Consider the following 25,756-nt stretch of genomic DNA (forward strand, 5'->3'; position numbering starts at 1 on the left):
TAACGGTGCTGAACTTAGTTGTCCAATTTGTAAGTTGTAATAGGCAGGTAGGGGTCCTGGAAAAGTGAGGAAAACTGGTAACTTTTTACTGTTTGAAAGATCAAAGTCAGATCTGCATATCTGAACTAGTGCATCAAACTTGTCTCAAACAGTTTTGCAGCTCGTTGGAAGTCTGTAAATACATGTTGAATTTTTTTTAGGTTCTTGCTGCCAGCAGTTAGCAGGGAAGTAGCTGTATGCATGGTATCTGTTTGATTTGGGGTAAAAATCCCAATGAAAAAGTGTGTAGGGGTGTTCTCTTTAATAGTGTGTGTTTTCTACTCTTCCTGGAGTCTGGCAATGAAGGCACTTTTGGGATTCTGATACAGCAGTGTAGAATGTGTAGTCAAATAGGAGAGTAGAGGTGATCTACAGAACTGGGAATCACTCATCTGGAGGGAGCTGAAAGGGACGGCCGTATCTGAAAAAGTAGTTAATTGAGGAAAGTGTGTTTTGATTACATTAAATTGTAGGTGAAGATAAGCAGAGTGCTTGACTTTTATTTTCAGGGAGTTCCACAGACCAGGCATTATTACTGAATAAGTGTTTTGGGCAGGAACTGTTTGCAGTGACATTTATTTCATCTTTCAGTAGGGTTATAATCTTATGTATTGTGTAGGTTTTTCAGCCGTTTCTAGTGTTTATTGTGATTGCAGTACAATACAGCTGGTTTTGAATGTGTCTGTCTTTTTCCAAACATCTTTTTTTTTCTAAAATGTGCTGGTTTTCTCTTTGATGAAAATTGCTAGTTTTAAAAGGTTCAAGTAGGGCGAGACTACACAAATCAGACTAACTTCCTGGGGCTTTTATTCAAAGCTTTTTACGAGCTCTTGACTCTACAGAACTTGTTGGGACTTTTATTTTCACCAGTGTTTTGACGCCCATAATGTTCTTCTGTGTGCTGCACACCTTATCTTGTTAGTACATAATGTCCTGATCATAATTCAGGCGTACCTGTGTTCAGATAAAATCTTGTGTCTGAGGATCTTTAGTTTCCTGGAGTTTTCTGTGTATAGGAACTCATGTTCATGTCTGACAGCATCATGGAAAGGAAACTTTATGGCTTTTTGCTTTTAATTTGACCCGTATTACATGTGAAGTTCTGGACGTATACAGTCTTGTTCAAGGGAATCGCCTCTAAGAAATAAAGAGGGATTAAAGTGTGACAGTTTCTGGAATGTATGTGTTACGCTACATTCTCTTCATGACTAGTCATATTGCTGAAATCATAGTAAAAAATAACACAGCAGCTTCAGTGTGCTCAGAAACATGGAGAAGGGAACACTCACGGTGTGTTGCAATTGAGCCTATGAGTAATGAATCATTCCATTCTGCTCTTGCGAAGACCAGATGCTGCTTTTTTTCCAATTCTGTTAGGTTCTTGCTGTTTTTTTTCCAATTCTGTTAGGTTCTTGCTGCTTTTAGGATTTTACAAAGATACTACTTGCTGTACCTTAACACCTGTTCTCTTTGTGGGGCTCCAGTACAAAGTAAGATAGGTTTTGCATAGCTTTAAGTCACCTTCCAGAGCAAAGCACTGCCTTCAGCTGCTTCAGAAGGCTGTTGGAATTTAAGATTTGAGATTTTCTGTATTCTTTCAAGTATCTGTTCTTGAGGGCTTGATTACTCCCATGATCCATCTGCTTGTGTGATTCATCGTAACAGCTTACTCTACCTGAACATTTTGTGTTGTCTGGACTGGTATGTTTTCCTATATTGATATGTCACCAAGAATACTGATAAGAAGTGGTATCCCTGCCTGTTCTGAAATTGCTTAGTATGGAATTGGTTGTTGTTTTAACAGTATAGTTGTGATCTTTATAACTCCATGGCCAGTAACCTAGGAACTGAACTTAAAACATCATAGTGAACTCATTTGGAAGTATCTGTCCTCGGTCATTAAGTACACAACTGGTTTTGCTTTCTTGGCTCTTTTGAAATACTGGTTGAGTGATTCTCTTTGTTCTGTGTCCAGAACCTGCGGCATTTTGATTTTCACACAGTGTACATGTTGGATGAGGATACATTACAGTAACTTGTTTGTGACTTGTTTTTTTGGGTTTTTTTTTGGTGGTGTGGGGCTATTTTAATCCTTCTTACTTCTTCATTGATAAAGATGAGTATTTGATCTATATCAACCTGTCCTATAAACTAAAAGCATAGTAAATAAATTCTGCTTTACTTCCCTTCAATCCATTGTATTTCTTTTGATGATGTTCTGAGAATTCAATATGCTCTTTTTTGCTCTGGGTAACACTGGGGTGGGACTTTGTGCAAGCCACTGAAATGAGATTACATCCCTGCATAACTGCTTATCTGTACTTTTTTTAGCTGGACGTGTAAGGCTCTGTTGCATACCAAAAATGACCTAGCAGCCCAAATGAGAAGTGATAAATGTTTCAGAGCAGGGTTAACTTGTATTACCAGATCTGTTACAAATTTAATTTTGAATGTTTACATTGTGATAGTGAGGGTAATTTTTATCAGTAGTCCATGTTTTTTGTTATGGGAGGGAAGTTTAAATATTTGACAGACACTTAGCCTGGAATGCATCATGATTAAAACACTAACTTCTATAAGCACGAAACTCTGCTGATCTTTTGTATCTTTGCCTTCTGTCCGACAGATATTTTAACCGTAGGAGGCCCATGTGAAAAATGCAGATCATTTATATTTTACATGATTTCTCCCAATTTGCTTTGTCTTTATTCTCTTCATTTTCCTCTAAAATTTGACTGAGAATTCTTGACAGTGGAATACATCTTTTAATATCTGCAAATGTTTTCTTATTTAATAGATTTTAACTTTCAGTTCTTTCAAAATTGATCTCCCTTACTTGCTAAATGAGTTCATTTGCACACATATCTCTGCCAAAAGGAATGATATTAGCCAACTGGCTCTTCTGGCAAGTGAAGAAAAGAATCAAGTGCAATTTATTCTTTTGCTCTGGAACTACAGATACCAACTTGGTCTTTTGTATTGTGTGCCCTGGTTTCAGCAGAGAGCTGATGTAATAGCAAGAATTATCAGCACTCTCTCTAATTTTTTGCATATCCATAATTCTGATAAAGGTACACTCCTGTCTGAAGTACTGATGTAAATGTTACATTATTTAAGGAATGATGAGAGTTAAGCTAACCTGAGGGGTATTGCATTGTGCCTGAAGAAATACACACCGTCTGGAAAGGTGATATATGTATGTGTGAGCTGCTATTCCGAGAGCAAAATTGGAAAAGCTACGTAAATACAGACCAGAGCCTGTGCTGCTTCTGGGAGATGAAGTCAGTCACTTGCATTTTTACAGTCTTCTATGTTGTTTTTCTACTGGATCACAGTTCAGTTTGGTAGCATAACTTCTTGTAATGGAATGAATAACAGAACACGGAATGTAAGTAACTCTAAAAGAAAACAGTAATTTCTAAAGTTGCATAGATTTATAAACATTTTAGGTACTTGCTGCGTAAGAATTGATGTATTTTTGTAGAATCACAGTGGTCAGTTGTGTGGCTACTGAAGCGAAGTAATGGTATCTCTTCCTAGGCAATATTTTCCCAATTTCAACACAGTCGAGAAAAAGCCCTCCCATCAGATAACATGAGACACGCCCTGGCGGAAAGTTTTAAGGATGAACAGCGTTTCCAGCTTGGATTCATGGATGATGCAGCAGAATGCTTTGTAAGTATTCTTTGTGAGAGTTCAGTACAAATACGTTAGTGTTGTGGATGCCAAGCTGGCCTGTTTGGTAGCTCTGGGTTCACCGATGGGATACAGGAGACGTCGGGCTCCCGACCTGCTTTATGCCAGTTCAGGGGAACAGGCACATCGAGTGCTTTTCTGCCAGTGCGGGATGAAGTCAGCCTGCATTTGCTTCATGCTTCAGTCACTCACTGTGTAGCTCAGGCAGAGGGATATGCGGATGCTTGTTACTACAGGAGGTCGTGATGATGGCAAACTCTCAATTACTCCTAAAAGTTTTTGGCTGGAGAGAAAAGTTATCTTCCAGAAGAGGCACCTACGGTTTTGTATAGTCTGTTCCTCTGAGTATTCTGTCATCAGTTATTGAAATATGTTCCATTACAACTAGCCAACTCATTACTGAAGTCTTCTGTGGGAGAGTTTTCCATTTTCTTTTCCAAGAATGAATGAATACTTGAAGATCTTGACCCTTGCTGCAATTACTTTCTGCTTTTATGAAGTGTCTCATTGAAAAGCATGAGCCATTACTATAGTCATAAGAAATGACTCGAGATTGCATAGAATCCTGGTGAAGAAACCTTTCTAAGGCATCCTCTATTAGACAATGAAAACTGTTCACCGTGAAAAAAACCCTCAGTATTAACCTTCAGACACAGATTTGACGGACAGAAAATATGGTTGGTACTTTAATTACTTTAAGCTTTGGATGTCCTTTGGAAGTACACACAATTGAATGCCTACCTGCCAGCTGCATTTTCAAATACGTAGTAAAATCCAGTGGAGAGCTGTAGAAAAGTAGCTGTTTGGGATCTTGCAGCTGTTTGGATCGCAGTCTTGGAAGAGAATCTCTTACTAGTGCTCCATCTAATCAAAATGCATTTGGACCTCTGAAGTAATCTGTTGTCTGAATGATCTGCCTTAATAGATTCACTTCTTCCTATTACCCCTGGGTTTTTCGCAAGTTTTAAAAATTACTGTGCTGATCCAGGGACCCAACTGATGACAATTAAATACATGTTAAACTTATGGGTGGACTACTTGGATTCAAGGGAAGCGGTTAGATGATTAGACTGACATGGCTCACATATTCTGACTTCTTCAGTTCAGTCCTTATTTACTTTATTATTTCTATTCAGGAAAATATCCTTGAGAGGATTCATTTTCACCTAGTGCCAAACAGCGAAACAGATATGTGTACTTCAAAGTCCTGCATTTCTCATCAGAAGTTCGCTATGACTTTGTATGAACAGGTCAGACATTTATTTGATTGCTTTAACAAATAATTTGTTTACGCTATCCTGAGGAAATGCAAACAGAAGTGTTTTTGTTATTTCTGTAGTGTGTGTGTCGCAGTTGTGGAGCATCGTCAGACCCGTTGCCTTTCACGGAATTTGTGCGTTATATTTCTACTACAGCCCTGTGGTAAGAGCTTTTATTCTTTTATCTCACTTTTTTTGTACACCTTTGTAGTAACAAGCAAACCATGCCAGAGAAATCCTGTGCATTTTAAAAATTACTGTGTATTCATGTGTTATAATGTGGTTTTGAGATACTGTCTGAAAGTAACTTTTGGATTTCAAAAGCAAGATGTAGGGAGAGCTAAACAAAAAGTGTGTGTTGCTACTGTTTTATCTAGGTGTCTTTTCTTTTTTTATAGTCATAAAGTGTAGTTAAATTGAGACTTGAATGAAATCTGTTAAGTCGTAAACGGGGAAATACGCAGTTATTTCCATTTTTTTTTTTTACAGTAATGAAGTTGAAAGAATGATGGAGAGGCATGAACGCCTCAAACCAGAAATGTTTGCAGAATTACTGCAGGCAGCAAATACTGCTGATGACTACAGAAAGTGTCCTGTAAGTAAACTAAGATGTTGGATTGCATTAAGATAAATGGGAGAACTTTTTAGGATGTTAAATTGGGCTAAAATATTCCGTTAAAGCAGGATTACCTGTGGCCATTTCAGTGCAGTCCCGCTTGGGGTAGAAAAGCCCTTAAATTTATCACTCGTGTTATAGATAAACATGGTATTGTAGGTGCAAGTGGCCTGTTTAGGAAGTGCAGTTATTAGGTCCACGTTTTATTCTTCACTTGATGTTCAGAAAAGAGCTAGGTGGTTTTGATTAATCAGAATGCATGATCCAGTGGGTCTCTTCCAACCTGGTTATTCTACAATTCTATATTTCTGCATGTAGCTCCTTTACTTTGTATGCACTGTGTCAATTGTGCTTCTGTTGACAAAAGTAGTGTCTTTTAGCTTGTTCTTCTTAATTCCTCTCTTCTTAGGTGGTTCTGTGTAAATATTGTTCATTTAGGAGCCATAGAAAAGTACAGATGAACATCTAGACTTAAGCTTAAGTGATTAAATAGAGGAAGAATAGAAGACAAATGGTGATGGTGACTTGGATGTTTTCAGAGATCTCTGTTTTGAAGTGGTGATTGGATGTAGAAGTTTAGTTGTGGTCTTCATCAGTGTTTTTGTGGTGAAGAATTTTATCCTTAAATTGTTAGCAGTAAACAGCTTAATTAAACCTGAGAATTAGCACTGTTTCTTGTCTAGTAACTCAGTTTCAGATTTCCATTTTTTAAAAATCTCTTTTTCCCTCCCATCATGTTTTTTCTTCTTTTTTTTCCTAGAGTAACTGTGGTCAAAAAATAAAAATTCGTCGTGTTCTTATGAATTGTCCGGAGATTGTCACAATTGGCTTAGTGTGGGATTCAGAACACTCTGACCTGACAGAAGAGGTTGTGCGGAATCTGGCAACACAACTTCATCTTCCTGGGGTAGCTGACCTAAAACTTACGTTTTGCTCATTCTAGAATTTCATCTTGAATGTTTTATGTATATGTAAATACATAAAAAATATAAATATGTAGGCGTGTGTATATTTTTAAAAGCACAATTTAACTTCAAAGCTTATGTCTGCTTTTACCATTTATCATTTGCTGCTTGATGTAGTTTCTGTGAGAGGAAAAAGTCTTGTCAGAAGTATTGGTCTTGCGTCTAAGTACAAAGTAGGCAAATTCCTAGTTGAAAATCTATGAATTTTATGTTCAGTTTGAAATTTGTGGGATTATTCCAGAGCATTATTGTCCTACCCTTTTAACTATGCAAAAAGAAATGTTAAAACAGACCTAGTAAGTGTAAAAATAATTATACTCCTGAAAAATTGTATAATGCAACAGGATATTTAATACCAGTTGCCTTGGTGAGATGCCAGTAGTAGTTCTGGAAATTGATGCTAAATATTTTATAAATATTATAAAATATATAACCAATTTTACAGCTGTTTTATAGGGTTACAGATGAAAATGCCAAAAATAGTGAACTTTTTCTTGTGGGAATGATTTGCTACACAAGCCGGCATTACTGTGCCTTTGCCTTTCACACCAAGAGTTGCAAATGGGTGCTGTTTGATGATGCTAATGTAAAAGAGGTAAGTATTGGTTCTCCTGCTACCAAATTCAGTGATCTTTACTTCTCTAGAATGCATTCTTCTGATGCCAAACCTGAAAGAAGTCGAACAGCTTTCCTTATGAAAATAAGCCTTTAGTTTTTTTAAATCAGTTTTCACAAATGAATTCTGGAATTTACTTCACTACTCCACAATTCTACCTTCGAAATACCAAATGTTTCAGAATGTTAATGCACTTGTCTGCTGTCGAACTTGGATTTGTACTGCTTTTAATGAAAAAGAAGAGCTAATTACTGGTAGCTGTATTCATAGTGTTGATGTTCTGACTGTTAGCCCATGTAATTAATACTGGTTCTAACTTTTTGCCACAAGTAACATAAACTCATATGCTAAAACATTGATACTTAGTGTATAGAGTCATAGAATCACCGGGTTGGAAAAGACCTCTGATGTCGAGTCCAGCCATACCGATCTGCCACTAAGCCATATCCTTAAGTACCTCAGTTACTGTCTTTTAAATATTTGTAGGGGTGGTGACTCGACCACCTCCCTGGGTAGCCTCTGCTGGTGCCTGATGACTCTTTAAGTGAAAATTTTTTTCTTTATGTCCAATCTGAACTGCCCCTGGCGCAGCTTGAGGCCCGTTATCTTTGGAATTAGGCATTGGCTACCTGTTGCTTAGTAAGTTATTCTTTCTGTAATTGGGTTCAGTGGTGTTGATAAAAGTTTTGTGGGTTTGTTTTGGATCGTTTTGGTTTTTCTTAGATCGGAACAAAATGGAAAGATGTAGTCTCCAGGTGCATCCGATGTCACTTTCAGCCACTGCTGCTATTTTATGCTAACCCAGATGGCACAGCTGTGTCTCCAGAAGATGCTCCAAAGCAGATTATTCACTGGTCGCAATGCAAAGCAACAGGAGGAAAAGGGGAAGACTTGGGTAATTAAGATATATAGATATATAGATATATGGGTTTTTTTAAACAGTATCAACTGTATTTCTGAAATGGGGATTGTGAGGGGCAAAACCGCTAATCCATTATGTTCTCCTTTAATACTTCTATCAATAAATTATCTAAAGGGTCTCAAAAGGAAAGATCGGTGTATCTATTCAATATTAGAAATTTCTGGTTTGTGTCTCATAAAGGATACAAATTGAGATTCATGAATAGTGGGGGGAAAATTTTCTGTTGCGGATTGTTCATGACTACTTTACACAGCTTTAGTGATTTCAGAGGAATGTTGCAGTATATGGGAATGTTTATGGGTGTATTAATACATTTAAAATACCTTTTTAAATGCTGTATAAATATACTTTAAGCTTCATGCAAATATGGTGATATATTTGGAGTATGTGTTTGTATACATGTATATGCAGACACACAGAACACAATTCAGAACTTAGGGAAGAATCAGAAGGAGCTGCAGGAAAGGTCTTTTATCCAAGATTTTTATAGCTTAGGTCTCAATACATTAGAATCCAGTCTTTTGATTCTATGCTTTGTACCACTGTCTTTTTTTTAATGTTAAACATAATGTACAAGTAAATTAAACAAAAGTACAATTGAATTTGACATGTTCCTCTTCACATAATCAGTGGCAACAAGACATAGACTGCTTCAGGGAAGGAAGTGTTGAGGCTCCTGTTGCAGTACAGTCCAGCACCATAAATATGGCAGTATATAAAATATTACAGAACCTTATTGCCTGGCACACTGAAATGTGGTGTGGGGTTTCTGAGTTTTTCTTTTTTGTTTTTAATCTGCAATTTAAGTTTTCTTATTTTTTGATTTAGATGTTGGAAACTTTAAGTTAGGAAGCCTTTTGTTTCTAAAGGTAGATATGTTATTTGACAGGGTTTGAAAAGCTTTCTGCTCCTAAATCAGACCACGTGAAAGAAAATGGAATTGGAGATCACACTAGTCAAAGGAGCAGTAAAAAACTTCAGCCAGATAATTCAGCATTCAGTAGAAGCCATATTCAAGCTAGTGGTGGTAGGGGTCCAGGTACGTATTCCCCGCTCCCAACCCCAAAACAAGACACATTTGGTTTTTTATTAAATACTTCAGTTGATGGTGTTTCAGGTAAGTGCTGACCTCTGTGTTAGAACTATTTCTAAAGGAAGAATTCCATCACTGACTTGAATGAATCTTTAAGTAATGATTAAGTATTATCTGCTATGGAACTTCTCTGGAGAAGTATAAATGCAATTATTTTTTTTTTTACTGCCTCTTGTGTTGAAGCAGCTCTTGAAGGCCTTCATCCTTTTCTCAGACACCGTCATGCCTCCCAATCATAGTGTCAATTAAATGGCACTTTAGGAACTGGAAGCTGATTGGTCTTTTGGAGCACATAGTGTGGCTCTGTGGATCATTGGCTTTTTGAGGAATGCTGTTTCCCAGCCATATTGAGATATGCAGCATTATTTGTAGTCCTGTATATTAATGGGCTTGATCTTATCTATTAAAAAATTTTACCTGTACATTAGGCTTCCAAGCAAATTGAGCTATAAGAAGTCATATGAGGCAGTGCTTCTTCATTACTTGTCAATGCCTTTGCTTTGAGCTCCCCATACTTGTCAAGTGGAGAGATGCTGCCTTCTCTTGAGATGTTTCTACTCTCTTTATTGTTGAATTCCTTTCAAAACTGAGGATGCTGAGCCTGGTAACTCTTTTTTTGATGGAGCGATAGCTCCAAGAAGGTCAGTATTTACCTTTTCAGAAATACATGGATCCGTTTTCATGAACAGTGATTGCACTGTTTTATTAAAAGTAAACCTTCACATTTAGATAAGGTTAAACTTGGATAATTTTTTCAGCATAATTCATAAAATTAAATGTAAATGTATATGCTTTGAAAATGGCTTGAGCATTCAGTTTTAGTAAGTGAGAGGTGTAAGACTTGATTGCTTTGGTTTCTTTCGTTAGCTCCTTTTAGTGGACTCCTGGGAGATACCTTCCTTGGAGATACCTTTACTTTTATTTCTGTACTATACATTTCTCTTTCTCAATCTGTTATGTATTTAGTCTTTTAAAGTAGCACTGCTATTGAAAACTAAATATTACAGTACATAAAGATATCTGTGTGTTTTGATGATGAGTAACTTTTTAGTAATCATCTCTGACTAAAAGTATTTTTTGCAGCTAAGTTGGGTTACAGCGATCAAAAGGACCGGCTGAAGGACTTATCCCGAGAGTGTGCTCAGAAAGCTGCGGATATGAAAAGCTTCTCATCTTTACGTAAAGATGCAGACAGAGGACCAAGAAGAGACTCTGGGAGACAGAGAGGTATGTTTTAAAAATACGACCAGAGAATCAGTGGGTTAAAAAGCTTTTGGCACCAGTTCCGCCTGTGCAGGTTTTTTTAAGAGAACACACTGCAAGACTTCCAGCACCTGAACGAGGCCGACAAGAAAGCTGGGGAGGGACATCTTACAAAGGCTTGTGGTGATAAGACTAGGGGCAATGGGTATAAACTGGAGAGGGGCAGATTTAGACTAGACATAAGGAAGAATTTCTGCACGATGAGGATGGTGAGGCCCTGGCCCAAGTTTCCTGGGGAAGTTGTGCCCCATCCCTGGAGGGGTTCAAGGCCAGACTGGATGGGACCTTGGCCAATCTGATCTAGTGGGAGGTGTCCCTGCCCATGGCAGGGGGTGGAACAGGATGGGCTTTGAGGTCCCTTCCAACCCAAACTATTCTACAATTCTATAATTAGTTTCCCAGGTTGCAGTATTCTGAAATATGTTCTGAATATGTTGAGACAGTGCAAGAAACAAAAGTACTGTAACAACATCAGCTAAATATTATTAAGAACTTTAATGGACTTTTTTTTTTTTTTTTAATAAGATTTGGTTGGGGAAGATCGTTCCAATGTGAAGTCAGGGTCTCCTCCAGTTGGAAATGGTCTTCGACATGGTCCTGAGCAGCGCATGTACAGCAGCCAGGGAAGAGGCTCCTATAAGCATGATAATGCGCCTCACCAGGCCAAGCTTCCTGTACAGGTGCTTGGATCAAATAAACCAGAAGCTTTTCCTGCTGGGGAGAAACCAGTAATCAGGACTCGGACTGAGGGTGTTGCTGGCTACGATACAGACACCAGTCAAGACTCGAGGGACAAAGGAAGTGTCAGCAGGAGCAGAAGTAAAGGTTGGAAGCCTATGCGAGAGACGCTAAACGTAGACAGCATTTTCACCGAGACTGAGAAAAAACAGCATAGCCCAAAGCACAAGACAAATCTGAGCAGTAAATCTAAACATGAAAAAGAGCGCAGCTTTAACCATTGGCCAAAAGAGAATCAGATCCAGAAAGGTTTGATGACTATATATGAAGATGAAGCAAAACAGGATACGGGAAGTCGAAGCTCACTGGATTCCGAGGGAAAAGGGAATGCTGAAAAAAGCAAAGGATTTACAGAGAGAAAAATCCATGGTGACAACTGGCAAATTCAAAGGACAGAATCTGGATATGAAAGCAGTGATCATATCAGCAATGGATCTGCAAATCCAGACTCGCCTGTTATTGAAGGAATTAATCCAGCAGAGGTCAAGAATGTTAAAGAAAATGCTTCCTGCAGGTAATGCTAATGCTCTTAGACCTTGCGTAGGTGGTATTTACAGAAAAAGAAGTTGTTCTAATGTCCACGTGTTGCTTCAAAAAAAAAAAAAGTCAAAACATGCTTTGGAACTTAATATGCTTGAGGTCAGGTATGCAGAAAGCTAGCAACATGTATAGAAATAAGGGTGTGGACATTTAAGTGTTAAGTCTACCTTCACTCTGAGGCTGCAACACTGGTTCTGTTTGGAAGGCACTGGGTATGTTGTTACAGCACCAAGCCAGAACTGCTAAGCCCTGCTGAGGGGCAGGGTGTGTTAATTTGAAATGATTGCTACGCTTCTTTAGTTACAAGATTTTTAGAGTGCGGATAACTTGCTATCCGTAATAGAATACAAGTGTCGGTATAAATCCCATCTGTAACAGTTGTACAGACAGGCTCCTGACAAGGAGGTGGAAATGGCAGTGAGAGAATCTTGTATACTGTTGCTTGTCATTGTGAAATTCAGCTTGCTAGAACACCTCAGGTATATTTATCACTGATAATTGATTGACCTCTTTGAAAGAAAGCTTTGCTGGAAAGCATAAAATCAGTAAAACTGGCTGAAAATGTGGTTAGGAGCCAAATTTTGTTAAACTTACTAAGAATTTAGTGTATGCTAGTAACAAGTACATGGCCCTGAGGCGTTGTGGAGCCTTTGTCTGTGGAGTTAACACAACTGACATAGTCATGGGCAGCCTGCTGTAGTTGACCCTTCCTGAGACAGGGGGTTGGACAAGGTGATCTGAAGAGATCCCTTCCAACTTAAATTAATATGTGGTGCTGTGAAATATAAAGTCATCAGCCTTCCAAGTGCGGTTTTATGTATCATGTGTCTTTAAACTGTATGTGGAATGTAGTTCCTACTAGAACCCATACATTCTTCTTTCAAACTGTGCTTATATCCATAAAATGGAAGAGCACAGTTGAGACTAAGCCTAGTCACCAACGATTACTAGATTTGAGCAAAGCTTTGGACAGATTTTTTTATGACAAGTTATTTTGCAAGGGGAGAGAATATCAAATACCAGGAAATGAAAAGGCTCTGACTTCTCTTAGCAGAGATGCAAAATTATAAAACTTAGCTTAAAAAGTCTTGTAGCAAATTATCAAAACAAATTTTTTGTTTAAAACATACAAAATACAGCTTCAATCAAATGTCTTTGATTGCTTTCTTGCAGTTCCAGAATAAAATAACTTATTTGCTTAGTTCTTAGTTTCCTAGGGAATTATTTTATTTCGCTTGTAGAAGCACAAATAAGGACACAGAAGGGGCCATGCCAGGACAGGGCTAAAGGTTCATCTCATGTGCATTCAGCCTATATCAGTAGCCGGTAGCAGATGTTTATGAAAGATGACAGCAGATAAGAGCGATATTTTGTAAGTATATTCTTTTGGCTGGCTGTATTTGGCTGCTTTGTGGAGTCGTTGAGCTTGGAGATGGACTGCGGTGTCCAGCTACTCTAAGTCATGTTTATGTTTTCAGTGTTTACAGTCCCCTCAGATGTTGATTTCTACCGTTACAGCCATGCCTAATTTTTAAATGTGTCCCTGTCTCTTTGTGAAAGAGAATATGATAAATTTAAAACAACTTAGTTCACTTTGGATCTCCTTACGGTTTTGTTTAAATATCTCAAAGAAAAAGACCCCATACTTTATCAGAGTACAAATGACTTCCTGGGACTTGCAGAAGGATTTTATGACTGGTAACTAGAACTGACTGGCAGTACCCACTAGTTGCCTTCTAACTGTTCGGATTTTGTCTCATAAAAACAATAAAATATAAATGAATTACTTGAAAATTCTTCTGGAAGGTGGAAAAAAAATCCTTAGTGCTTTGTTTTCTGTTAGGTTCTTTCTTAGTTCTTCACCTTTCTTTCAGTATTTTGCTTTTCAATAAGATGAGATTTTTGCACTTGTTGAAAGCTTAAGCTTGTCATAGTCAGATGCTGCTATACGTTTAAATTTTAAATATTCAGGGTATAAACTACTAACACTGGAAAATAGTGATCATAAATGGGAACCATATAGTTCCACATGAGTAGTATTCTTTTGCTGCACTAAATTTTGGTGATTTTAGGTAAAACTTGCAAGTTGGGTAACCAGTCGCATCTGTTCCCTTTGAAAATTGCTACAAGAAACAGGTTCTCAAACCTGCTGTGCTTTCTTGGTGATCTCTGTTAATAAGCACTTTCTGAATGTTTTATTACATTCTTTAGTTTACAGTGAGAAAAAGTGCCCTTGGTATTTCTTTCTCACAGGTGACACATCATTTTTCTATTGTTGATAACTTTGGGAACCAACTGTCTTTATTAAGAAGGTTGATATGATATTAAGACAAAGAAAATCTGTTTTTTACATGCTCCATATTAGACATCCTGCTGCTGTATTCTAGAGCAAGGCTGGGGTGAGTGGGTGTCCAGTCTCCAGAACAAACTGGGAACACCAGCCTGTCATGTGGGAGCAGTGTTAAAAGTATTAAAGGGCCACCCTTGCTATCTTGTGCTTCTTCTGTGAAGTGTGTGCTAGTGAAAAATGTGACAGTGATGATAACGAGTGTTTCACACAGGCAAAGTTTTTGTGCTTGTATCTACTGAAGGCAATAAAGTTTGTGATTGTAGATCAATAGTTTAAGCATTCAAACTACACGTGTGCTTCTTCTACAGTGAACAGAACTTGGCAACCAAAAAAGCTGACAACATCTTACATCCAGTAGCCCAGCAGAACAGGAACTTCTATGGTAAGAACTTTAACTTCTATGAAACATCTTAGTTCTTTATACAAATGTACTGAAATTTTAATACTAATATCACATAAGAGAGGGACAGATTTCTTATTAGCCTTTTCTAGTTTGTAATTTCGCTGCATAAGATGTCGTGATTTCATAAAATTGAAAAATGTATATACAGTTTGTCATAGTCTTTTTTTATTTCTTGCAAGTCATAACCGAATATTTCAAAGTTAAATGAGCTGTGTGTCAAGTTGGCTGCATTTAAGTGGATTAGAGGAAAATTGGCATGGAATTTGTGGCTGTTCTAGATGTGATCTCAGGGTTTTCATGGACTTTTTTTCAGCAGAGAGCTGACTCATCATAGCCTGTGTACTCTGTCTTTTTCAAATTGCAGAGGAAATCTAGTTTGTGGGGCTTTTTTTCTCCACAGAGAATTCCAGCTGTTGTTCATGTTTTTAACCTTTTTGGTGAGTTAGACTGATGGATAAAGATGGAAAGTGTTAATATCTCTTCTTGGTACATTTTGATGGAAATGTGATGGAGCAGCAGTTCAATAATGGTATCACTTTTTCCAGGGGTATTAAGGCAGTGTTCTGCAAACACCTTCATTTATTTGGGTTCTTGGCTCTCTTGTAGAGTAAATACAGTGTAAATGGATTCCTCGCCGTCTGCCATGATACGTGGGTTCCCAAGCAGAGGGGTTGGGGTTTTTTTCAGTTCTCTGCCATCATGTGAAGAAGATTTTGTGATGGGAGCAGCAGCAGTAGCTCCCTCCTTCTATTGTGAACGTGTGGTGGGAGTTTACCTGTTCTCAGCACCCCCTTCCAGACAGCAGTGGCAGCACTCAGCTGTGTGCTGAGCTATATAAAGCAGGACATCTCTCCCAAAAACCTGTTTCACGTGGCCTATAGCACTGGCATAACAGACTTGGTGATCTTTTTGTGGCATTTGGATCTATTTTAAATACTGTATTGTGGTATGGGAAACGTAAGTATTGCTGTGGCCTCACAAAGCTTCTTTATAAATTGTTAGATAATCAGGATATGATGATTCTTCTTGCCGCAGTCATCCGCTCGTGGTGTGTTCTGTTACAAAGCGTTTACTTTATAGGTTGGTAGAATACTTTGTCCTTCTTGTGCGTGTTGTATATCGCTGTCTCCTCAGGAAGTGACTGATGCATCACTGTTGCTGGCTGGTGTAGCTTCTCTGTGCAGGAGCAGAAAACACTGACCTTAACCAGTATTAGTGATTTTGGCAAGGCCTGTAGTGACGGGACAAGAGGCAATAGCTTTAAACTGAAGGAGGGAGGGGTTAGATTGTACATAAGGGAGATATTTTTTTATGAGGAGGGTGATGAGGCACTGGAACAGGGAGAGAAGTTGTGGATGCTCCATCGCTGGAAGCGTCAAGGCCAGATAAGACAAGACTTAGACCACCCTGGTCTAGTAGAAGGTGCCCCTGCTCTTGGCAGGACCTTTTAAAGATCCCTTCCAACCCAAACCATTCTAGAATTTGGTGATTCTGTGATTTTTGGATGACTCTACGCTGGCATAAACCATTCAGTATAGTTCATTTTCACTGGCCTTAATAATTTTTTTCTTTTTAATCCTATGGAAGTTATTAAATGTAAATCTCCATATCTGTTGCTTATATTCTGCTTTAAGAACATATTTCTCAGTTTAAATTTTTTAGTTGTCTTTATAGCAACTGTGCACGTTCCTTCCCTAACTCCCACCCGCAGAAAAATGAAAACCATGATCATTTTGTTCACCCCCTGTTTCCCCAAAAGCATTTCCATGGGCTTTCTCTGTCGATACAAAGGAAGTTTTGCTTTTTAAAACGTCTGGGTGGACTGTGGTACCATTTCTTTTCCCTCAAGATATGAAGCAATATCAGGAAGAAACACTTGTAATAAGAAAATCTACTTCCTTTTACATACTAATATGTCTGTTGGGTTTTTATAAAGTTGATAAATGCCTTGGAATATAAATTTTACAGGTCAGCACGAGGCCAGCCAAAATCATTATCTGCTGTTGCTGGAACAATAGCATGGTGATTGTACAAAGACGTGCAATAAATATTAGGCCACTTCCCCAGGAAATGTTTGATTTTTATAGATATCGTACTTCTTTTTAACTAATGTATAGAGTAGTTTCTTCTAAGACTTTAACTGGGGGGAAGGGGGCTGCCATGCCACTTTTATCTTTTCTGTCACTATTTCAATTTATGGTTTGATTGTAGAAGGAGAACTAATTTGGTGTTTGTTTATTTTGACCACAAAGAAAACAAACCCCAAACTGATGTTGCATGGAATGCAAAGATCTGGTTTTCCATCCCATTATTCTCCTGACAATTTCAGTAAAAGGCATTACTGTTGGGAGGGTTAAGAGGGAGGAAAATCCCACAATAATTAAATCCCAGAAGCCCTGTTTTCTTGAGTCCTCCCATCCCATCCGTGGCTGAAGTAACCAGTCAGGAGAATAAGCACTGTGATTGAAATTGGCTAAGTGCGTGACGGCCTCCTGTTCAAGATGCAGTACTCAAAGCTGCCCATTCAGTGATATCAAAGGATTACTTGGAGTCAATACTTCAAATTAACTGCTTTCCTCTGAAAATAAATGCAAAGCAGCATTGTAATATTGCACATCCAGGGGTTTTCCCGATAGTAATTATTCAGTTCAGTAGCATGAGAAAACTCTATCTGAAATCTATAATTGTTCTGAAGCTCTGGTGAGTACGTAAAGAACATAAATAGCCTTTGTTCATTTGTCACTTCAGAAAACCTCACAGACAAACCATAATTCTGAAAAAGAAAACTCAACTTCTTAGGAGAGCCAGACATTAATAGTAATAATTTAAAATATGCAACTGTCATCAAGAAAATCCAGTCGTTATCCTTCTGGTGCGGTTGGTGTATGAGACTGTTGTGTTTGAGAACGGAGCAGCCAATTAAAGCATGCAGCTACTTCATTTACTCAACATGAAACAAAGAAAGAAATGCTTTTCTGGAGTGTCTTAGATTAAAGATTGTGATTTTGAAAACAGCCCACGAACTTAAACACTGAACTTTCAAGATTTCTAAGTCTAAAGCAGCCCATGAAGACTGAAATTTAAAGCACTCTCATGTTTGTAATTCCCTTTAATGTGAAGAATTTGCAATTTAAAATAGATGATGCAAAGGCTCAGGATTGAGTTTTAGAACAAAGACCTGATAAACTTCTTGAGACGAGTAGAACAGAATGAAGGCAGGGTAATAGTTGGTGTTCTCTGTAGACTGTTGCATCCCTTCAGAACTTATTTAAACTCTCACACACATGCGAGTATGCACCACTCTGCCCTCCAAAAAAACAGCAGTGAAACGTTATTTTCATTTTTCCAGATGTTTAAAACCGTGGCAAAAACCCACTGATGAATATAATACATGTTTGCAACTGAATGTTGCTCCCAAAAGGACAGTTTCTTCAATATAAATATTAGGTTTTGCTGAAGATGGTCACTTTTTTTTAAAAGTAATATTCCATTTTGGACAAGTTATAACGTATTTGCCTTCTTGACTGACACTATATTGTTGTTCCACAAAGCTTCCAGTGAGCTGGTCAGTCATTTCAACTGAATACAGAAAAATGTCTGCGTTTAGAGAGAGGAATTTGCCACATTACGTATTACAAAAACTATTACACCTTGTTCTTTTATTAGCAACTTGATAAAAAGAACAGGAAACACGCAGAGATTTTGGAGAACAACTGTCCTGCCCGTTGGCTATTGAATGGCAGAGAATCTTTTGAAAATCTAGATGGGCTATTCAGATGTGAAAATAGCTGTTCATAAATCTTAAAAGCAGAGTGTTGGGAAGCAGTGACACTTCATTTATTGGTTAGCAGCTTACGACCCATTGATAAGGATGTCAGTGGGCACAGTGTGTGCATCCCATATTTAGATTTGCAAAGAGCATAGTGCCAAAATTCCCAGTCGAGTCTGAGTCTGCTTTTAACCGTGCATGGCTATCCTGTCAGCAGAAGAGAAAATAACATATCTATTTTTAAGTTAGCTGGAATTCTGAAGGCATAAACCACCTGAGCACCAAGGAAACAGCTCTTAACCTGTGCTGCCGCCTCCTGACCCTCTGCGATACTGCCTCTCAGAAGGGCTGGAGGTGATAAATTCCATGGGAGTTTGGCTTGGGGTGATAATAAATAAAATTAACTCTGTGCTCTTCACATCAGGCAGTCTGGGGAGTTAAAGAGCAGTTGTATGGGGGATTTATTTAACGTTAAGTAGATGTGCTCCCATAAAAGTTGATATATTCAAAGGCTGAAAGCTAAAACCGCTAACTTCAGACAGTGTTAGGGTTACAAATTATTTAACTAATTCTTTCCTAGGACTATCCTGATGTTGGGATTGAGATTAAACACTGAATTGGGAATATTCACAGGAAATACTGTGTCAGATCCTGTGCTTTATTCAGTGAAATGATTTACTGTACATTAAATTCTATAGCAGAATGAAATATTTTCTGTTTGAAATATGATCTCTCTGTTGGTTAGCTCTGATGCTGTGGCCCACTGGATTGTCACACGGGTTCATGTAGTAACAGGATTTTCCCATCAGTATTCTTTCTAAGGTTGTGGCATTGTTTATCAAGCCAGAGTAGCAAGATATATTTTTTTTAATTGGTTTTCATTTTGAGGCTCAAAGGAAAGCCACGTGGGGGCTTTGTCTCCTGTGTTGTATGGCAGTTTTAGCCTCTATGACCTGTTTTCTGTCAAAGGCTTTTGTCTTCAGTCTTTTATCACTTAAAGATGGGGCTGATATTGACTCTCAAAACAAGTACCACCCCATAGCAGCACCCAAAAGTTTTAGCTTAGTTCTTCTCTGTTGTTGGGGTTTTGACTCAGGTTCATGAATCAAAAGCTCTCCAAGACTTGAAATAAACTTGGGGAAATAAGAAGTGAATAAAAACATATTTTGTCTTGATAAGGTTACATCATTTATGAATAGACACAAAATTTTTGTAGTTCATAGAACAGTTTGGATTGGAAGGGACCTTAAAGATCTTCCAGTTCCAAACCCCCTGCCATGGGCAGGGACATCTCCCACTGAATCAGGTTGCTCAAAGCCCCATCCAACCTGACCTTGAACACCTGCAGGGATGGGGCAGCCACAGCTTCCCTGGGCAACCTGGGCCAGCGTCTTGCCACTAATTTCCTCCTTATGTCTTGTCTAAATCTGCTCCTCTACAGTTTATACCCGTTGCCCCTTGTGCTGTTACCACGAGTCTTTGTAGACAGTCCCTCTGCAGCTTTCTTTCTGATGGAAGTGTGGAGCAGCCTGTGTTATCCCACTAGATACATCTAAGTTAGTACCATCTACTGAGCACGAGATTACTGTGCTAGAAATCAGGCAATGTGTGCTGTCTTGTTTGAATTTAATGCCTGTTTTTTCTGAAATATGACCCTTGTCTGTAGATACACAAAATAAAACTCCCTTTGAATGGCTTCAGAGGAGGTGACTGACTCTAATGGGCCAATCATTACGTTAGGAAGACTTCTAGTATCTGTCTCTAGGCAAATACTGTTGCTTGTCACGCTTGGCAAAGTGTTTTATCCTATGTGGTGTCGACATGGATTTTTCAATGCTTCCTTTATTTACTGTTAACTAGGAGCTGCGTTTTTTTGTGTATTTTTAGAGAATAGTTCTTTGCCTGTGAATAAAAGGAGCTTCTAGAGGGAGAGTGTAGCAGTGCTGGCCCTGGAGTTCTCGTATTGTGTGTTTAAGGCATGTGATTAAGGGGGCTCTGTCCTCTCAGTGTCTCTATGAACTGTATGGTTTGCTTTAAGGTTTAAAATCTATTTCAAAGAATGCATAATGCATTTCTTTAAAACAAAAAAAACCCGCACAGACAACAACAAAATCAAAACTGCCCCCCAATACCTAAGGTATTAATTCCATTTAATTGTTACGTGATGTGAAATCTCAATCATAAACAGTTTTTATCTTGTAATTTAAATCACTTTGTATGTTTGCAGCTTTTTATAAAAAAAGCTTTTGAAAATGTGCTTTTCATTAGATGAAATGTTAAGATGATCTTGAAAACGTGTCTGTAGGACTTAAAGTGTGGTAATTACCTGTTTTCTGGTAACATTAAAAAAAGAGGAACATTTCCTCCAATTAATTTTGGCTGAATATAAGATCTGACCTCCTGTGACTGAGTTCAAAATGGTTATTTTGATCAATGCCAAATCTTGAAAAGAATGAATTGTCTTGCTTTGTTGTGTTTTGTTTGTTTTTTTTGTAATGATGGAGGATTTGCAAAGGAATTGAACTGTATTTTACTTCTGCATAGTTTGAAATATCTTTTTTTCTGCCCTCAGACATGAGGAAAGACCAGCTCAGTTCCGACGTTAACTACAGACCTCATGCTAATTTCCCAACAGAATTGCATTTGCAGGTGCCCAGTCCTCCAGTAAAGAGGTAACAAATACTGTCATTCATTTCCTATGGAATAGTTTGAGAACTATTGAATTCTTTCTTATGTCACAGTAGTAAATATTGAGCATGCAAAAGTTAAGGTACTGAAAATCTTTGACAGACCATACCGTTAGTATTTTACATAATTGATAGGGCTAAATGTTCTGTGTCTTTATTTTAATTTTGATGCTGTCAGTGGAACCAAATAACTTATGTTATTTTAAACCATCCTACCAGAGCCAAAGGCTTTCATATTTTTTTGGTTTGAGTATCCTAAGCCGGGCAGTGATTAACCAGTTTTTGGTTAGCATAAGAACCCCATAGAGTTTTGAAAAGTTTGGCTGGAAGAGGAGAAAGAGGTAACTTCTGTTCAGAAGATGTTGCTATATCCCTGTTGTTTCTAATTTGAACTGTTAAGTGCTTAGTACCTCCAAAAAATCATGTATCTAAATACAAATTTAGCACCCAAAAGTAACATCTAATATTTGAAAAGTGGATGTATCGGACTGATTCACAGGGTTGCTTAGAAGAGCGCTGAGGTGGTGTTTGACAGTCCTGAATGCTGAAGGCATTTTACTGCATAGATTCTCCATCTCTTGCAGAGTATTTTTGGGGTACTTTACATTGCACATGAAAGAAACTTTGCAGTGATTTAATAGAACTCTAGTCTACTTCTAGTCAGTTTGAGTATTTAAGCAGTGTTACCAAGGTGTCTTTGAAAAAAATCTTGGGTTTTTTGAGCTTTTTCTTGTGTTTTTATGGATACTTAAATCCTGTGTGCTTTTATCTTTTAGAGCTGAAATGCCTGAGACCAACAGGAAACTTCTTCCATCATCAGCGCTACAGCCAGTTCTGAGAGACGTTGTTAAGTCAGAAAGTAGGAGCAAGGTAAATGAGCAGAATGCTTCGGAGTGGCTTAATCCAGACAAACTTGAGAAGATGAATGTGTCGGTATATTCTGCTGATGGCCTCCCCCACCCCTACACGGAAAACGTCTGTGGAAGGAAGCTGATCAACGATGACTTCCACTCCTCTTCTCAGCCAGAGGCTCGTCACGTGAGAACGTTTGTTCCGAAGGTGGGGTTGGCGCCTTGTGTGCCACAGAACCTGTCAGAAAGGCCCGTGCTGCTTCCTCCTCCTGGAGAGCAGGCCGGGCACTCGCTCCGAAGGGTGGATGCTCTCTGGGTGCCCGAAGCAGTGTACCAGAATCTTCCTCCCCCTTTACCGCCGAAGAAATACGCTCTGAATACTTTGCCAGGGTCAGAAAGAAACTCGGCAGCTGATGTAAAACCCACAGAAGTGTTGCAAAATAATCCATTACGGCAGGCAGGTACTCCGTTAAAAACTGCATTGGAAGCGAGCGTATTGACCAATGAACAGAGGCCGAAAGAGCCATTTCAGGGGAATGAACTGTTTGTTCAGAAACCAGATTCCCCGCCTCGCTTACCAGTTAATGACTACTGGACTGTGTCTGAAAACTTTTTAAAGAAAGGACCTCGCCATACGGGACCGAGCTATGTGGATGGAAACGATAGCGTTTCCCTAACGACTTACTTTTCAGTGGATAGCTGTATGACTGACACGTACAGGATGAAGTATCATCAGAGACCCAAGCTGTATTTTACAGACAGCGGAAGCTTTCACAAAGAAAAGCATCCTCCGACAGCTGGAGGAGAACTGAACGCTCCGTACCATGCTGCTCTTGAGCCCAGGCATCCCACATCCGAGCAAAGGTACAAGGCAAACGCAGAAGGCATACACTGCAGTAGGTAGATCCTTAAAACACTCCGAAATCTGGATCTGACTTTGCGTTTCACGTAGTCTGTAAATGGGCATAAGCCTGGAATCTCTGTGTGTGTGATAACGAGGTACCCAGCTGACTGCGTGTCGCTTAGGAGTTAGGACTGTTTAAATGCGTATGCAAATAGAGCTGGACAGAGGAGAAGAGGTGCTAAACTTCTGGTTCTTTGATTTGTTACTCGAGTTGCCTTAATGCTTACCTCTTATTCAGCTTGTCTTCTACAGTTTATATTTAAATGGTCTCTTTGGGTGGACGTATCTTACAGCAGTAGGATCAAGCAGATGTTACTAATTTTGTAAGAAGATTTAATTAGTTGCAGTTTAAAAAGTGTTCCTTCAGACTGTGGTCACTATGTACTTAGACTATCACAAGGGATAAACTATTACCATATGTAATGCAGTAAATGTAGTTATAGAACAGTGTTTGTCCCGATAGGTGGCAGGAGGTGACATAGTTTTTGGTTTTGTCTTTTTTTTCCAGCTGACTTCTCAGAGAGCCTGTGCTTTCACAAACCTTCAAGTGTCTTTTAATACAAGTTTACCCAGAGAATTGCTAACTTTTTAGTTGAAAAGCCTTAATAATAATTCTTTAAAAACGGTTCTGGTTTTCAAGTGTTAAATAAGACATTCAAAGGGAATTACAGTAAAGTGCAGTCACACTGTCCTATTAATATCCCTGTTCTATGTTAGTGTACATTTTTAAACACATTTATCAGATCTGTTCACCCTATAAACTACATACTTTAACTTATTAAAATTTAACCACAGAAGCTACAAACCAATATAGCAGAATAGGATGCTAATTTTCATATACAGTTATCACGCAACCATGAAGGATGAATTTTGTAAAGTTTTAGATATATTTACTAACTACATTCAGTTCTGATTTATTCTACAATTGCATGCAAAGTCAGTGCTGCTGTTTATTGAGCTTCCTATCTTTCAGCTTGACATTTTGAGCAGTGTTTAATGGGGATGAAACATTTGCTTTTACCAGCTGTGGTGTTTGCTATTTGGAGCAGTCCTGCACATGGTTATGTTCTGTATTAGCATCAGGTGGACAGAACCTGCAGCCATCAGACCACAGTGGCCAAGGGGCGTGAGAGGAGGAGGCTCTGCCTGGCAGTTTTGGCAGCTTTGCCATTTACACATCTTTTATTAGCTTGACTGATTTCAGAAACAAAGATAAGGATTGATTTGGTTTTTATTTGGTTAATTAAATCGGTGCACAGAACAATCTAGGGAGTGCTGAAGCCCAGTACGTGGCCCAGTGAGGACTGGGGCGGGGAAGGAAAGGCAAACAAGATTCTACCCTCCAGGCATCCCTTCATGTTTATATGAGCTACTGAGGCAGGGGCAGAGAGTCCCATTTCAGTCCTATTGTGACGTGGGACAGCGTATAATTTAGAAATCAATGTCAGCAAAGCCTAACACAATCCAGAAAGGCTGATTTTTGCCATTATTCATGTTAGAGCGTTAACTTGGGGGGCTGCTGCTGACATCTAAACATCAATGCCTTTTAGTTCTGGTAATAACACAACAAGGTTAAATACCCAGAATACACATTCTCTTGCTTGTACTTGCACTTTTAGTCAGAAAGGCGCTGTTATGTTTGCAAATCTTACATGAGTTATAGTGCTTCAAACAAATGTTGGAAATTGTTTAGCCTAATTACCCAAAATACACATCTAAACAGTAGTTTTGGTTATTCTGTGTCAAGATCAGGTTTTTCTAACCTCTATGTAACCTACAGTAGAACTGGAACATGATATATGCAACAAAACAGGTATCTCAGATGAATCTTATTTCTACCTTCTTCATGCAAATTTGTTGTAGCACTTGGAAAATGAATTCTACAATTTGTAGTGCAAATAATTATGTATGTTTAGGTATGGCTGCTAGTAAACAGGAACTTAAACCTATCCTTTTGTAAGAAAACGCTGAAAATGTAAGGACTTGGAAGATTCCTAATTGTTTTATTTTTGAGAGAGATTTTTGGAACCTGTAAATGAAACTTTTCTAGTTCAGCTAGCAATGTTACATACTATACATAGCCAGTGAAGTAAAACTGTCTTCTAATGTTTGTGTAAAAACAAAGATTATTGGAATTTGTAAATAATGTATAATTTGTAAAATGTTTTGCAAAAAATCTTGTATGTGAAAGGACAGTATTTTTCTGTATGAACAGCACAGCAGCAACTGTGAATGACATTAGAACACTTATTTTTAAACATGCATAGCAATGTTTGTACTTCTGTACAATGAGCAATATGAACGCCTATGACCGAAACCAATGAATCTGGCTTCCAGCAAGCACAACTGGTAAACGTATTTTTAAAGTAGCTGCAGTAGTTTCATGTACTTCAGTCTCCTTGCTTTGCTTGAAACAATCTCACCCCACAACTTTCTATGTGACCCACGTTTACCAGGTATTTAATTATAGTAAATAGACGGCTAATTGAGGCGCCTTTGTTTTTATATTTGACTCTGCACTCCATGTATGTATGTATGTAATATTTGCTAACTAATATGTGAAAACTTGTTTTAACTGACCTAGGGTGCCTATTTATTTTTTTATAAATGTCCCCTTCTGGCTATAAATTTGTATAAGAGCCTAGACAATTTTTGTAATGGTAAAGACATTAACAAGTCTTGTAATTAATATATTTTTCAGTCCTTAGAATTATTTTCTTGCAAAGTTCTGCTTGTTCAAACTATCCGATGAAAAAATTAAAATACATTTGTCTTCTGTTCTCTTTGTACTCCGCATTTTTCTCCTGAAGTTGGTTTTCCAGAACTACATTATTACACAGCGACAGAAAATACTGCTGCTAAAGGTTGGAAGTTTTATAGAGACGGTGGTTCCTTTACCTTTCTCAAACAGTAAAATTAATCTTCTGATGTTTTTGTTGATAAAGCTGTTCAACTTTCTTGATCCCTATGAAACATATAAAGCAATTTCAATGCCCTAATCCCATGGTTCTGGTGCCAGCTGCTCAGTTACTCGAGCTGTTTATC

The 25,756-nt window shown here is 38.3% G+C and overlaps 1 protein-coding gene across 2 annotated transcripts in view; it reads left to right on the plus strand.

Annotated features, from left to right (window-relative positions):
* USP53 (ubiquitin specific peptidase 53) overlaps positions 1 to 25,491 on the plus strand; it is a 38,765-nt gene extending 13,274 nt beyond the window's left edge. For both annotated transcript variants that reach the window (XM_069855160.1, XM_069855159.1), the window contains exons 4-16: positions 3,580 to 3,714; positions 4,872 to 4,985; positions 5,075 to 5,157; positions 5,484 to 5,589; positions 6,371 to 6,517; positions 7,021 to 7,170; positions 7,915 to 8,086; positions 9,003 to 9,152; positions 10,290 to 10,433; positions 10,995 to 11,721; positions 14,406 to 14,479; positions 20,842 to 20,941; positions 21,733 to 25,491. In XM_069855160.1, coding sequence (XP_069711261.1) covers positions 3,580 to 3,714; positions 4,872 to 4,985; positions 5,075 to 5,157; positions 5,484 to 5,589; positions 6,371 to 6,517; positions 7,021 to 7,170; positions 7,915 to 8,086; positions 9,003 to 9,152; positions 10,290 to 10,433; positions 10,995 to 11,721; positions 14,406 to 14,479; positions 20,842 to 20,941; positions 21,733 to 22,711 — 3,081 coding nt within the window. In that variant the 3' untranslated portion in view covers positions 22,712 to 25,491. The remainder of the gene's footprint in view (positions 1 to 3,579; positions 3,715 to 4,871; positions 4,986 to 5,074; positions 5,158 to 5,483; positions 5,590 to 6,370; positions 6,518 to 7,020; positions 7,171 to 7,914; positions 8,087 to 9,002; positions 9,153 to 10,289; positions 10,434 to 10,994; positions 11,722 to 14,405; positions 14,480 to 20,841; positions 20,942 to 21,732) is intronic.
* The last annotated feature ends 265 nt before the right edge of the window (positions 25,492 to 25,756 follow it).

This window comes from Phaenicophaeus curvirostris, chromosome 4, assembly GCF_032191515.1.
Source record: "Phaenicophaeus curvirostris isolate KB17595 chromosome 4, BPBGC_Pcur_1.0, whole genome shotgun sequence".
NCBI classification, from domain to species: domain Eukaryota; kingdom Metazoa; phylum Chordata; class Aves; order Cuculiformes; family Cuculidae; genus Phaenicophaeus; species Phaenicophaeus curvirostris.